Source organism: Trachypithecus francoisi, unplaced genomic scaffold, assembly GCF_009764315.1.
Source record: "Trachypithecus francoisi isolate TF-2019V2 unplaced genomic scaffold, Tfra_2.0 Lachesis_group16, whole genome shotgun sequence".
Taxonomy (NCBI): Eukaryota; Metazoa; Chordata; class Mammalia; order Primates; family Cercopithecidae; genus Trachypithecus; species Trachypithecus francoisi.
In genome coordinates, this window is record NW_022681461.1 from 94,570,012 (window position 1) to 94,585,962 (window position 15,951).

The 15,951-nt window shown below is 49.4% G+C and overlaps 1 protein-coding gene across 14 annotated transcripts in view; it reads right to left on the reverse strand.

The window, feature by feature from the left end:
* The window catches only part of CACNA1B (calcium voltage-gated channel subunit alpha1 B), a 252,505-nt gene that overhangs the window by 205,434 nt on the left and 31,120 nt on the right, over positions 1-15,951 (reverse strand). For all 14 annotated transcript variants that reach the window (XM_033238339.1, XM_033238326.1, XM_033238337.1 and 11 more), the window contains 3 exons: positions 9,157-9,248; positions 7,636-7,788; positions 5,147-5,337 (listed from right to left, as the gene is read on the reverse strand). In XM_033238339.1, the coding sequence (XP_033094230.1) occupies positions 5,147-5,337; positions 7,636-7,788; positions 9,157-9,248 (436 nt within the window). The remainder of the gene's footprint in view (positions 1-5,146; positions 5,338-7,635; positions 7,789-9,156; positions 9,249-15,951) is intronic.

Below are 15,951 nucleotides of genomic sequence, written 5' to 3' on the forward strand. Positions count from 1 at the left end.
ACACCACGGAAAACCACCCGGCACCACAGAATACACCTGGCACCACGGACTACCACCCGGCACCACGGAACACCACCCGGCACCACAGAATACACCTGGCACCACGGACTACCACCCGGCACCACGGAACACCACCCGGCACCACAGAATACACCTGGCACCACGGAACACCACCCGGCACCACAGAATACACCTGGCACCACGGACTACCACCCGGCACCACGGAACACCACCCGGCACCACAGAATACACCTGGTACCACGAACTACCACCCGGCACCACGGAACACCACCCAGCACCACAGAGTACACCTGGCACCACAGACTACCACCCGGCACCACGGAACACCACCCGGCACCACGGAACACCACCCGGCACCACGGAATACACCCGGCACCATGGAATACTACCTGGCAGTAAAAAGAAACATGCTACCAACACCTGCGTGAACCTCCAGCTAATTTTGTTTGATGAAAACAGACAATACGAAAAGGTTACATTTGTGATGGTTTTGTCCACGTAACGTTCTGGAAATGACTAAATTATAGATATGGCAAACAGACTAGTGGTCGCCAGGGATTAAGGAGGCGGAGAGGGCAGGAGGGACGCGGGTGTGGCCATGAAAGGGCAGCATGAGGGACCCCTGCAGGGATGGAGATGCTCTTCATCTTCACTGTGTCAACATCATTGATACTGATGTATCAACATGAATATCCTGACTGTGACCCTGATTATAGCTTTGCAGTTTGTTGCCACTGGGAGAAAAGGGTAAAGGATGCACGAGCTATTTCTGTATTATTTCTTACTACTGCATGTGAATCTACAATTATCTTAAATAAAAAGTTTAATTTTTTAAAAGCCCATTCCCTTAATCCCTGTCTCCCTGCAGTTACTTCCCACTGGTCTTGACTTCCCACTGGTCTGCTCCCTCCTAGAGTCATCTGCGGTTGCCACCCTGGTTTCTTTGCCTCCTCCTCCCTGTAACCCAATCATTCCAGGGTGTTGTCCCACCAGTGAGACCGCCCTTGCCAAGTTTACCAACAACCTTCATCTTATCAAATGCAGTGGTCCGGGCTTCTCATCTTCCTTGACTTCACAGCAACATCTGGCCCAGCTGATCATGTTCTCCGAACACTTTACTCTGCTCCCAGAATGCTGCGTGGTTGTGGTGCTATTCCTGCCCCCTTAAAAGCTCCAGCCCAGTCTCTTTCGCAGCTCCTGCTTTCCTACTGGGCCTCTGAGTGCTCGAATTCTCCCCAGTCTCAGCCTTGGGCCTTCTTTTCTCCATTTGCACTTACTATCCAGGTGATCTCATCCTCTCACATAGTTTTAAACACTGTCCATGAGTCAAGTACTTCAAATGCTCATCCTCAGCCTGCTGTTCCCTCTGAATTCCCTCTCAAACACCCACCTACACACCCAAGATCTCCACTTGTATGAAAATAGTTACCTAAAGTTTTGCAGAGCCAAAACAGAATCCTGGAGTTCCACCACTATCCTCTGCTAAAACAAAACTAAGTAAATTCCTTGCTCCTAATTCTCCCTTTCTTAGTAAATGGCATCACCTTTCTCAGTGCCTCAAGTCACATCATCATTGAGACTTCTGCTTCTTTCACATCCACTCTATGAGCAACGCCTGTTTGTGCTAGCATCAAAATGCAGCTATGGATCTGAACACTTTCCAACTTGGATCTTCACGGAACTAGTACGATGAACACAAGCAAATCATACGTGCATAATCATAAAGCAACATGTTACCTCCACTGTGCCTCCAAACATGGTCCGTGGAGAAATCCTTTCCATGCCCCTAGATGACAATTTGGAAAAGCCCATGACCGTTCTGACAGCTCCTGGCTAAGGAGAAGTTCTACAGCCTGCAAGTGGAGAAGTTCTACTTTCAAGTGGAAAATACAGTTTCAACTCAGCAGTTGAAAGTGTTCAGGCCGGGCGCAGTGACTCATGCCTATCATCCCAACACTTTGGGAGGCTGAGGCAGGTAGATCACTTGAGGTCAGGAGTTCAAGACCAGCCTGGCCAACATGGCAAAACCCTGTATCTACTAAAAATACAAAAATTAGTCGGGTGGGGTGGCTCATGCCTGTAATCCCAGCTACTCAGGAGGCTGAGGCATGAGAATCACTTGAACCCAGGAGGCAGATGTTGCAGTGAGCCAAGATCGTGCCATTGCATTCCAGCCTGGGTGACAGAGCAAGACTCTGTCTCAAAGAAAAAAAGAAAGTGTCCAGTCTCAGTCTCAGCTGGTCATCAAACTGACGTGCTTCACTCTGACAATACCCACTCTCGCTGGCTGGCCTGCCACAGCTGGCTGCTGCCGTGGAAGAGAAAGACACAGCCCCCTCTGCTCCTCTGTACCCAGCGTTGCTGTGGAGCTGCTGACCCAACGCTGTCACAGCAGGGGAGGGAGAAGGGACAGCTGTTATTCCTCGTGCGGTGCTGTCCTGAGACCATCTCACCTCTCCAGACCCAGGAGGAATTTACTGCCGACTCTTCCCTCCCCAGGCTCATCCGTGTGTTCTCCCCAAGCTCCATTTGACTCCGCCTGCTTTTCCAGGCACAGACAAAGCCGTTTCTCCTCCAGCTGGAGAGCTCCCACGCTGCCCCACCCACTGCCACCAGCTTTTCAGCAATCCACTCTGAACAGATGCTCTCTACTGAGACCCCATCACTCACCTGGTCCTGACTGCCTGCTCTCGCTCACACCCCCACCCCTGCTCCCAACATGGACTGAGCTCCCCATCTCCCTGTCTCCACCCCTACCACAGGCCGTGGGCTCCATCCACCCCTACCGCAGGCCGCGGGCTCCACTCCTATCGCAGGCCTGCCGTGGCCTCCCGACCCTACCGCAGGCTGCAGGCTCCCGTCCCTACCAAAGGCTGTGGGCTTCATGTCATTGCTTGAAGGAGCATATATCCGAGGGGCCACAAAAGTCCCTCTCACTGGGTTGGAGGTGAGGGGCAGGCTCTCTCTCCAAAGGATCCTCTTCAAAACTCTTGTCTAATCTCCAGCGACCAACCATGTATGTCCTTAGTGTGGAGGAGTGGACCAGTCGGTTCTTGGCTACCTGCTCTGGGGCCTTGTGTGGCGCCAGCCTACACTGCCATGACTGCATCCTGCTGCCCCGGCCAAGCTTCCAAGGTATCGTAGCACCTGCATGCCTGGTTTCTAGACCTCACCAGGCCTTGCCCTCCCAGTACCCTGTAACTCGTCACTGTCTGCTCCTCATCCTCTTCTGTTTTCTTCATGGCACTCGCCATTGTCCAGGCCCTTATGTATCGAATGCCTCTGCTCACCACTGTGCAAGCAGAGCCAGGGCTCACTGGGTCCTACTGAAACACATGCTGGCTGAAATACTCTGCGGCTCCTCCTGGCCAGTGCCACCTGCCCCAGGATGGGGCTCCTGCCCATCCCCTCCCCCGGGAGGCACAGACCCAGGCAGAAGAATCTGAGTCATGTGCCGCCCCTGGCCAAGTCCCAGTGGACACTGAGGGCTGTGGAGACCTGGTCACACAGCCCTCCATTTGGGTGGGGCCAGCAGGACTGCAGCCAGCTCAGAGCTATTTTTAGGGTCTGTCTTTGTGGGAATCGTTCCTTGATTGGCTACAAGGAGAGAACAGCCAAGCTCTTCATCACCGCCTTTGTCCTGTTCCTCTTTTCCTCAATCACACAAGCTGTCATCAGACATGACCCCCACTGGAGGAGGAATCTGGTTCAAACGGACCTTGTGCTGGCTTTTCCTTAACTCCTCATCTGCCATCTGCCTGTTCAAGGAGCTTGATAAACGAGCTCAATAAGCATTTGGCAAATGCCTGCTGAATGCCCAGCCCTGTCCCCACGAATGCATGAGGCACAGGGCAGAGGGCCCCAGTCTCTCCCCAGGACCTGTCCACCATCATGCCACCAGCCCTCATGGGCACAGCTGCTGGAGGCTGGGGAGAGAGGCACAGGCTCCCAGGCGCACGCGGACCAAGCTTCACCCCAGGGCACAAGTGACAAGCTCTAGGTGAAAGCACCTTGCACTCCAGCCCCTGCCCGCCCTGACAGCACCTGAGGGGAACACATCCTCTAGTTCCTCAAAACCTAGCACCCTTCCCAGATTCCTGGCCCACAGGCGCCTGACCTTCTCCACCTCCCACAGCCCCTCAAGTACTAATTTAATTGTTCTCATGCCCTGGTGGCTCACAGGGCTGTCACATACAGAGGGGACAGACAGCAGCAGGGGCCTTCCTATAAAGAGGCAGATCTGCTCAAGAGTCGGTGGTTGGGGATGGGAGACTCCACCAAGAAGGACCCAGGCGGAGGCAATGCAAGGGAGCTGAGCCATCAGGCTCCCTCGAACTCCCTCATACTCAACTTCAATCACGGCCACCAAACCCAGGCTGCCGTAAACTGCGGAGACAGGCCGGCGTCCTGATGAGAGCGAGGAGACCAAAGAGGAAACAGGAGCAGACAGACTAGGCGTGAAGGAAACACACAAGCCACAGGCTCTACTCCAGGAATCCCCGCGTGACTGAGGAAGGTCTCGGGGGCCTCGGCCCTGCTCTGCGGTTCACCACCTTCACCAGGCAGCCTGGGGATGGGAGGCCCAGAAGCCCTACTGGCCCTCGACTCCATCAGAGACTCTAGAGGGGTGGCACAGCAACAGCTGCCCGTAGTCCTCGGGCTGGAGCAAGTTAGTCAGCTTCTCCACAACTCAGCCTCATCAACTGTGCAACAGGTTCCTGAGAGGAGTCCACAGAAATAAAACACTTCCCACAGAGCCTAACCCAGAGCAGGCTAGCAGTGGGCATGAGCTGTCGGTGCTGCCATCCTTGACAACAGAAACAGCAGCATCTCCTCTGGAGTTTTCTTCTCTGACCTCTGCCACTCAGCCTTCAGCTTCATTTTCATGAAGGAGACGACTCCAGGAGGACCCACCTCAGAAGGCTGAGCTGAGGCTGCCTGTGGGGTACCCTGGGGTGGGGCATCTGCCGCAAGGAGCCTGTATTTCAACCTAGGGGTGCAGGGAGGAGCCTAGGGCTGGGCAGAGGCTCTCAGGTCAGAAGGGCCCCCCTAAATGGACCCCCAGAGGCACCAGCTCAGGAGGTCCAGGGCCCGCCCTCAGGCCCAGGGCCACGATGCCACTCACGTTGTAGAGGATGTCAGTCCAGCCCTCCATGGTGATGCACTGGAACACCGTCAAGATGGCAAACAGGATGTTGTCAAAGTTGGTGATGCCGAAGTTGGGTCCTGGCCAGTACTCCCGGCACTCAGTGTCGCCCTCGCACAGCCGGGCTGGGGCCTCCTTGCCACAGGGGAAGTCACCCACGGGCTCTGCATCTGCAAGGAGGAGAATGAAGCAGACCCTGAGCTCAGAAATACCAAGGTCTCCAATCCCCACCAGGATTCCTAGGCTCTGGAGAGCTCACAGCAGGTGGGCAGGAACCAGGTACCAACAGAAACCCTCCCTCAACTTCCCACTAGTCCTCCTTGAACCTACATCAGGCATCACCTCTTGCTGCCCTCCTGAGCTCAGGAGCGACCAGCTCAGGGAGTAACGGCCAGCTTCTCCCTCCCTACTGGAACCTGTCCACCATCACTTAAACAGGCTCATAGCCCATTCATCTTAAAACCAAAAACAACAAACTCCTAACCTGCCATTCTTCCCACCACCCTAACTGTTCCTCTCCCTCACAGCCAGACTGCCACCCTGACCGTTCCTCTCCCTCACAGCCAAACTGCCAGCAAGATCCTCCTGACATGCAGATTTGACTTGAGGCCCTTGGCCAGTCCCAAGCTGGACTCAGCCACTGTGCAGTCTGGTGCCTGTCAGGCAGGATGATCTGGAACCAACTGAAGATATGCCCAGAGGGTGGCTGGAGACCTCCTAGCCCAGGTCTCGTTGCACTGACCCTACAGGGCGGACATCCTTCCACTGTGCTGAAACCTAGCAGGCAGCCAGGGACCACAGAAAGAGGGGTTAAAGACAGACCAGAAAACCACTGCTAATCTCTAGAACAAGATAGCAAGCAGCACATTTACCCCCTTCACTCTCAAAAATCTCAATGAAAGGCAGAAAAAAATATATTTTTTAAAAATGTAGGCCGGGCACGGTGGCTCACGCCTGTAATCCCAGCACTTTGGGAAGCTGAGGTGGGCAGATTGCCTGAGCTCAGGAGTTCAAGACCAGCCTGGGCAACATGGTAAAATCCTGTCTCTACTAAAATACAAAAACTAGCCGGGCGTGGTGGCACGCGCCTGTAATCCCAGTTACTCAGGAGGCTGAGGTAGGAGAATTGCTGGAACCTGGGAGGCGGAGGCTGCAGTGAGCCGAGATTGCAACACTGCACTCCAGCCTGGGTAACAGAGTGAGACTCCGTCTCAAATGAAAGAAAAAAAAAAAGTACAACAACATGAAAATATCTATCAACACAGGAGAAATTTTGAGGGGTTGCTCAGATGGAAAGCAAATATTCCCAGGTTTAGAAGGCAAAACTGACTACCTAAGTTTATTCCTCTCCATCCAAATATCTTGATAAGTGCCGGTAAAGAAGACTAGGAACAATGAGTTTCATCTCCTTCTTTCCAGTTCTTTTTTTTTTAACTTGTTCTTCTTTTTCTTGTCTCATGACCTGGCCATGACTACAAATGCTATGTGGACTAGAAGCGACTTGCTTTGTTCTTGACTGTAAAGGGTAAAGGGAAAGCTCTCCAGGCTTACAGTGAGGTATGATGTTTGCAGGAAATCTGCGGGAATTTAAGAAAACTCTCTTTTATTTACAGTTGGATTAAATGTTTTTTTTTAAATCATGAATGATCTAAATTCTAGTAAAACCTTTTTCTAAAAGTTCTGGGACTACAGGTGAGCCACCGCCAGCCGGGTTTTCTCCTTTAATAAGTTTGTAGTTCAAGCCACAAACCTTAGCTTCATCCTTAACTCTTCTCTTTCTCTTACCCCCACATACAGACTCTCAGAAAATTCTGTTGGCTTTATCTACAAATACACCCATAATCTGACCCATTTTAACCACCTCTACCACAACACCCAGCCTGGCCCCAGCCACCATCACCTCTGCTGGATTGAGATCTTCTACTCAACTCTGTTTCTGCCTTTGCCTCCCAAGAGCAGTGCGAATATCAGAAGATGCCACATCTCACTCAAAGTGCTCCACTGTCTTCCCATTTCTCTCAGAATAAGACAGGGCCATGAAGCCCACATGATTCCTCTCGTTGTCGCTGCTCCGCACCATAGGCCTTTGCACCTCATACTCCTGGTAACTAAAGTTCTGCTCAGGTGGCCACACGGCTCCCATCTCCCTGCATTCAGAAGCTGCTCAACGGTCACCTTGGCAGAGTGGCCTCCTGGGCCCCTCTGTAAAGTAGGCCCCAAATTATTCTAGTTCAAACACCTTTTTGTTTTCTTCCCAAAAGTTACTACAATCGATAATTACTATATTTCTGTGTTTGTTTATTTACTTGTGTTTATCAGGCTATTGTCTAGGTCCCCCACTAGAATGTCAGCTTCACCTCATGCATCTGGCACCAAGAAGGCCCCTCTAGCACCCAGAACAGTGCCCATCTCCTGGATGAACGCATCTGTGGCACTCGCCTCTGCTGGAGGGTGCTGCCTGGCCTCACCTGTGCTGTTGGGGAAACAGGCCTTGTGGAACTTGCCCATGTAGAACTCCAGGCCAATGATGGCAAACATGAGGATGGCAAAGAAGAGAAGCAGCCCGATCTGCAGGAGTGGAACCATGGCCTTCATGATGGACTTGAGCACCACCTGCAAACCTGGAGCCAGAACAGGGCAGGTCAGGAAGCAATGTGGGCAGGGTAGGGCAAGGAGTTGGGTGGGGGCATGGACAGAACAGCAGGAACCTAGCGGGGGCAGCAAGGTGCTAAGCAGTGAGTGCTTGCAAGGTCAAAGGACAGAACTAAAGCCCCTTAAGGCACAGAGGGGCAGAGCTTGTGTAGGGCAGAGCTGAGAGTCCTAGGGACAAAGCATAAGGTCCTAGAGAGAAGTTGACTGAGAAGTGTCTCTAAGTAGGCAGAGTGGGATGTGTGGGTGTCAAGTTATGAAGTCTGAGGTGGGGAGTGGGGCTCAGGGTGGGGCAGGAACAGAGAATCCTGAAAGAGAATGAAATCCTGAGAAGGAAGAGCCAAATCAGAGGACATCCTGAGAGGAAAGAACAGGGGATCCTGGGAGGGAAGAGCAGGGGATCCTGGGAGGGAAGAGCAGAGAATGCTGGGAGCTAAAAGGAGGGGACCCTGGGAGGGAAGAGCAGGGGATCCTGGGAGAGAAGAGCAGAGGATCTTGGGGGAGATTCCTAACAGACCCAACTCCTTGGGAGAAAGTGAGGCAAAAAGACCTGCCCCTGGCAATGTTCTGCCACTGGCTATGCAGCATGTGAGGAACTGGGCAGACGAGCCTATAACCCTTGACCCCTCCCCTTGCAGCCTGGCCCCAGTACTTGGATATGGGTCAGAACCCTTGCCTGGCAGGGTCTCAGGGCAGAACAGGGAGCCAATCACCAGTCTTCCCTCAGTGGCCTCTGGAGGACAAAGCACTAGTTCCATGTCCACTCAGGCCCTTAGGTAAACCTAAAACCAGACTTCCACTGGGCTGAAGGAGTAGGGGTCCAAGTGGTCACTGGCTCATGAGGTCACCCTGGCCATCCTCCTGCTCATGGCAGGCTCTGTGGGCAGCCCACTTCAGGAGCATGTCTTAAGGTTGGCCTCAGTCCCCAGTGACTCTGCCAAGACTGAGCCAAGAGACAAGTGGCCCTTTGCAGCCTTTGTACATTTTCTCAGGCATCGTTCCCCACCACCTTCGTCAACCTCTCATCCATTCTTTAACCTCAGTAAAAGAAGCAAAGTGATGAAATGTGACAGAGTACGTGAGAAGGAACAAAGCTTCCATCTCGGGAAGCCAGGTCAGGGTCAAATAACAGCATCACCCTGTGAGCTTTCATGGAGGGTGGGACAGGCCACAAAAGGCCTGCTCCTCCCTTCCTCCTGCCTGGTTCCCTGGGGTCAAAAGGGGCAAGCTCAGAGTCACCAAAGCCAAACTATAGCCATGGCCATGGCCATGTCCATGGTGAGGGTAGGAGAGGAGGTTGTTGTTCCAGGCAGGCTTGGGCCTATCTTCGCTGGACTCACTTGGAATCCCAGACACCAGCTTTAGAGGCCTCAGCACACGCACAGCCCTCAGTGTTCGCAGGTCGAAGTCCGTTCCAGCCGTGGCGAGGATCCTGGCAGGAACAAGGAGAAGAAGGGAAGTAAAGGTTTCCACAGTGAGTCTGGAAGGGGACACTCCTCCCACCACCGGGGTCCTGTGTCCCCACACTGTCCAACCACAGGGCCAGCACAGAGCGGCTTGCCAGGTGAGAGGAGGCAGGAACTGAATCCAGAAACTGTCACAGAAATGTTCACAATCACGCACATGACCAAACCTCCCGTTCAAAGGCACCATCTCTGAATAGACACTTGGCCCCTGGCATGGCAGGAAATCTGTCCACCAATTGAGTTTAAGCCTGACCCGTATCCCCAAACCAACCCCAGCTGCACTTCAAGCTACCTTCTGAGAGGCAGTGGTGACTGAGAGCAGGAGCAGGATGGAGCCTGAGGGACTCCTGAACTGACCCCCAAATATCACCATTCTTTCCCTTATCTCAGGAAGACGTGGAAGTGGGGTATTGGGAAGGTGGAATGAGGAAGCCACTGTGGTCAGCTCTATCAGCATAAAAACCTATCTTAGTATCTCCCATCTTAAGAACCAAACTAAAGATCCCATATCTGCCTTCTACCACAGAGCATTTCTCTATTCCCTTCCCATCAGGACTCACAGATGGTGTCAATCCTCGGTCTCTCCACTTCCTTACCTGTGGTCTCTCATTAGCTTTCTCCAGCCAGGCTCTCACCCACCTCTCCACTGAAATGCTACGTCAAGCCTTCCTCTTACCAATTCTAATGGTCAAGTCTCCTTTAAAGGGTGCGGTCTCTTGCCTCAGGTCAACTCTCTCCTGTTTCCCTCCCACTCCCTGGGGGGTCCTTCTTAGTTTCTTTTGCCAGCTTTGCCTTCTCTGCCAGAGATTCAAACCTTGGGTGCCCCAAGCCTCATTCCATATAGGAGCTTCCCAATGGCTTTGAATATCATATATGTCTATTATTCCCAAATGTACCTCTTCAACCCAGACCTGGAGTTCTAGGCTCATATATCCAACTGCCTTTTTAACAGTCCCATATGGGTATTTTAAAAAGCATATGAAACATTCCATAACTAAAGAATTCTTTTTTTTCACTTTAACAGAAGTATAAAACATGTACCTTTTTCCTAAAGTTCAGAGTTGTTACATTACAATGACTAAGAAACTTTCTATTCTTACTTCCAGTCCTGCTCCTTCCCGTTCGTTCCCCTCCGTGGATTGCACCAGTCACCTATTGTTTAAACCAAACCTGAAGCTTCATTCCTGACTCTGGTCCTTCACTCATATGCCACATCCAGTTCACCAACAATCCTGCTGGCTCTGCCTCTAAAGCACATCCAGGATTCTTGGTGAAGGCTTTGAGACCACCTGCTCCAAACACATAGCAGTGACAGACAAAATCTGCAACAAAGCTGGGGGTCAAAAATAAGATAAATATCGGCCGGGCACAGTGGCTCACACCTGTAATCGCAGCACTTTGGGAGGCCAAGGCAGGTGGATCCCCTGAGGTCAGGAGTTCGAGACCAGCCTGACCAACATGGTGAAACCCCGTCTCTACAAAAAAAAACAAAAATACAAAAACTAGCTGAGCACAAAAGCACGTGCCTGTAATTCCAGCTACTTGGGAAGCTGAGGCAGGAGAATTGCTTGAGCTTGGGAGGCAGAGGTTGAAGTGAGCTGAGATTGCGCCATTGCACTCCAGCCTGGGCAACAGAGCGAGACTCCATCTCAAATAGATAAATAAATAAATAAATAAAAGATAAATATAATGAAATTTTTTAAAAAGGACAATAAAAAGCCTACTATTCAAACCAAAATTCCAAGTTACCTGAGGAAGCCCAATGCTATAGAAGACGTTCAACAGGATCAACTATTGAAAGAGGAATTTTGTTCAGATAAAAACGGTAAACTATTAAACAAAAACAAGTAGAAAAGGTAGAAAATGTAAAACTAGCTAGATCAACGGAACAGAATAATAACCCAGAAATAAACCCTCACATATATGTCAACTGGTTTTCAACAAAGGGACCAAGGCCATTAAGCGGAGAAAGAATGATCTTTTCAACAACCAAGCAGAATACAGTTGGACCCTTACCTTACCCCAAATACAGAAAGTAACTCAAAATGGATCAAAGATCTAAATATGAGAGATAAGACTAGAAAACTCTTAGGAGAAACATAGAGGGAAATATTCATAACATTGGATTGGGCAATAATTTGTCAGATATGACACCCAGAGCACAGGCGATAAAAGAAAAAATAGATTAAATTGAACTTCATCAAAAATAAAAACTTTTGTGCATCAGAGCAAGGGTCCCCAACCCTCAGGCCACAGACCAGTACTGCTCTGTGGCCTGTTAGGAATCAGGCCACTCTGCAGGAGGTGGCAGCGGGCGAGCGTTACTGCCTGAGCTCCACCTCCTGTCAGATCGGCCGTGGTATGAGATTCTCATAGGAGCACGAACCCTGTTGTGAACTGCACATGTGAGGGATCTTGGCTGCGGCTCCTCATGAGAATCTAACGCCTGATGATCTGTCACTGACCCATCATCCCCAGATGGGACCGTCTAGTTGCAGGACAATAATCTTAGGGCTCCCACTGACTCTATATTATGGCGAGTTGTGTAATTATTTCATCATATATCACAATGTAACAGTAATAGAAACCAAGTGCACAATAAAAGTAATAACGCACTTGAATCATCCCAAAACCATTGCCCTGACCTCTGCTCTGTGGAAAAATTGTCTTCCATGAAACCAGTCCCTGGAGCCATAAAGGTTGAGGGCTGCTGCATCAGAGGACGCTATCAAAAAGTGAAAAGAACCCTACAGAATGGGAGAAAGTATCTGCAAATCATGTATCTAATAAGGGATTAATATCCAGAAAACACAAACACTCTTACAACTCAACAACAACAAAAACAACTCAATTTTAAAATGGGCAAAGGACTTGAATGAACATTCTTCCAAAGAAGATATACAAATGGCCGACAGATGCATGAAAAGATGCTCAACATCACTAATCATTAGGAGTTTGATGTTTACTTCAATCATTTGAAGTAAACATCAAAACCACAATGAAATACCATTTCATACCCACTAAGATAGCTATTATTGGCCAGGCGCGGTGGCTCGCACCTGTAATTCCAACACCTTGGGAGGCCAAAGCATGTGGATCACCTGAGGTCAGGAGTTCAAAACCAGCCTGGCCAACATGGTGAAATACCATCTCTACTAAAAATACGAAAATTAGCCAGGCATGGTGACGGGCACCTGTAATCTCAACAACTCAGGAGGCTGAGGCATGAGAATTGCTTAAACCCAGGTGGCAGAGGTTGCAGTGAGCAAAGATCATGGCACTGCACTCCAGCATGGGTAACAGAGCAAGACTCCATCTCAAAAAAAAAAAAAAAAAAAAAGTAGTTATCAAAAATAAACAGAAAATAACAAATGTTGGCAAGGATGTGGAGAAATCGGAACCCTCGTGTGTTGCTGGTGGGAGTGTACACCGGTGCAGCCACTGTGGAAAACAATTTGAAGGTTATCGAAAAAGTTAAACATAGGTTGGGTGCAGCGGCTCACGCCTGTAATCCCAACACTTTGGGAGGCCGAAGCAGGCAGATCACCTGAGGTCAGGAGTTCGAGACCAGCCTGGCCAACATGATGAAACCCCGTCTCTACTAAAAACACAAAAATTAGCCTAGCCTGGTGATGGGGGCCTATAATCCCCACCACTTGGGAGGCTGAGGCACAAGAATCGCTTGAACTCGAGAGGTGGAGGTTGCAGTGAGCTGAGATTGTGCCACTGCACTCCAGCCTGGACCACAGAGTGAGACTCCATCTCAAAAAAAACTAAAAATGAAAAAAAAATGTTAAACATAGAAGTAACATATGATCCAGCAATTCCCCTTCTAGCTATATATCCACAAGAATTGAAAGCAGGACTCAATCAGATACTCATATACCAACGCTCATAGCAGCGTCACTCACAATAATTGGAGGAAGGGAAGAACACAAATGTCTATCGCCTGAAGAATGTGTGCACACAATGTGGTGCATGCACATGAATAACTATTCTCCTCCACAAAAGGCACGAAGCTCTGATGCTGCATTTGCTGCAGCATGGATGAACTTGGGTAACATTATTCTAAGTGAAATAATCCAGTCACAAAAGGGCAAATAACGTACGATCCCACTTACATGAGGTACCTGGAACAGGCAAATTCATAGACACAGTAAGTAAATTAGCGCTAACCCAAGGCTGAAGGAAGGGAAGTGGGGAGTTATTGCTTAATAGGTACTAAGTTTCTGTTTGGAGCAATAAAAAATTTGGAAATTGCAAGGCCGGGCGCAGTGGCTCACGCCTGTCATCCCAACATTTTGGGAGGCCAGGGCGGTGGATCACCTGAGGTCAGGAGTTTGAGTCAAGCCTGACCAACATGGAGAAACCGTGACTCTACTAAAAACACAAAATTAGCCTGGCGTGGTGGCACATGCCTGTAATCCCAGCAACTTGGGAGGCTGAGGCCGGAGAATTGCTGGAACCCGGAAGGCAGAGGTTGCGGTGAGCTAAGATCATACCATTGCACTCCAGCCTGGGCAACAAGAGCGAAACTCTGTCTCAAAAAAAAAAAAAAGGTTAAAACAGAAAACTTCATGTTATACATATTTTACCACAATTTTTAAAAATTAAAAATTTAATATGCCAAAACCACTGACTTGTACACTTCAAATGGGAAAATTGTATGCTGTGTTAAGTTATATCTCAGTAAAGCCTTTTTTTTTTTTGAGACAGAGTCTCGCTCTGTCACAGAGGCTGGAATGCAGTGGCGCCATCTTGGTTCACTGTAACCTCCACCTCCCGGATTCAAGCAATTCTCCTGCCTCAGCCTCCCGAATAGCTGGGATTACAGGCGTGTGCCACCACACCCGGCTAATTTTTGTATCTTTAGTACAGACGGGGTTTCACCATGTTGGCCAGGCTGGTCTTGAACTCCTGACCTCAGATGATCCACCCGCTTCGGCCTCCCAAAGTGCTGGGATTACAGGTGTGAGCCACCGCGCCCGGCCTCAGTAAAGCTGTTTTTTAAAAAGACTCCAGCAGAGCCATGGTGGAACTTAACAAGCTCATCTTTACATCCATATGGACAAGCCAAGGGCCATGAACAGTCAAGTGATGCTGAAGAACAAACCAGGAGATCAGCTCTTGCTTCAGTCCCCAAGACTTACTGTGAAGCTAAAATAATTAATACTCTGGGGAATGGACAGGGAAGGCATGGGACAGATGAAGAGCCACAAACAGGCCTGACGTATGAAACCTGGTGTTTGACAAAGGCAGTGGCACCATTCCAAATCAGGGAGAAAGGGTGGAGCAGCCGCCAAACAATGTTGGAAAACCAGGTCACCCATAGGCAAAAAGAGGGAGTACCAATTGCAAATACATTCCAGGTGTATCAAAGACCTAAGCATAGGAAGCACACTCTAAAGCCGCAAAAAAATACAAGAGAACAGCTCTGTGATGGTGTGGTAAGGAAGGATGACTTGAGACTAAAGCAACAGATTAATAAATGTGACTACAATAAAATTAAACCATACCATAAAAGACAGCATAGCCGGGTGCGGTGGCTCACGCCTGTAATCCCAGCACTTTGGGAGGCCGAGGTGGGCGGATCATGAGGTCAGGAGATCAAGACCATCTTGGCTAACACGGTGAAACCCCATCTCTACTAAAAATACAAAAAAATTAGCCGGGCGAGGTGGTGGGTGCCTATAGTCCCAGCTACTCAGGAGGCTGAGGCAGGAGAATGGTGTGAATCCGGGAGGTGGAGCTTGCAGTGAGCCGAGATCGCTCCACTGCACTCCAGCCTGGGCGACAGAGTGAGACTCCGTTTCAAAAAAAAAAAAAAAAAGACAGTATAAAGAAAATGAAAAAGAATTGGTTTTCTGAATGTAGAAAAAATGTCTACAAATTCATATGAAATATACAAATAACCAATCAGAAAAATCAGCAAATTACAAGGGGGAAGAAGATGCTCAAAATGATTGGCAATCAGAGAAATCCAGATTAAAGTAACAAAGAGCTGCCACTTCACATCCTTAGTTTAGCACACAGTGTTAAAGCCTGGTGATGTGTAGGAAGAAAGAACTGTAGAATCGCTTCGGAGAGTATTTGGCTACTTCTAGGAAATGTTTAAATGAGCATCCCCAGGATTCAGGAAACCACTTCTAACCACACCCCAGGCACATTCGCATCCCTGTTTGTAACAGTAAGAAAGGAAAACAAAAATGCCTTTCACAAGAAGAGAGGAAAAATTAATTGTGGCATATGCACACAATGGAATATGATTCTACAGTTAAAAATGAATGAGCATGTAAAACTAAATAAGCCTGTGCATATTAACATGGAAAAATGTTTAAAATAATGTTGAGGGGTAGAGGCTAGCTGTGAAATAATCCCATATCTGTGTGTGAATACACAGACACACTCACACGCTACATTATTTATGGATACACACACAGCGAAAGGTGGAATGTTCACACACCCACATGCCCTGGCAGGACAAACACAAATCAGGACACCTGCTCCCACAGGGAGAAAAAAGAGAAAGAGAAGAGAATCTGACTGGGGGACTGTATTTAGAAGACTTCAACCACATCTGTAATATTTTAGTTCTCTAAGAAAAATGTCCCAAGCTAACTCCCAATGTACAGAGAAATGCAGACCAGGGGAGCATGCAGAGGAACACGT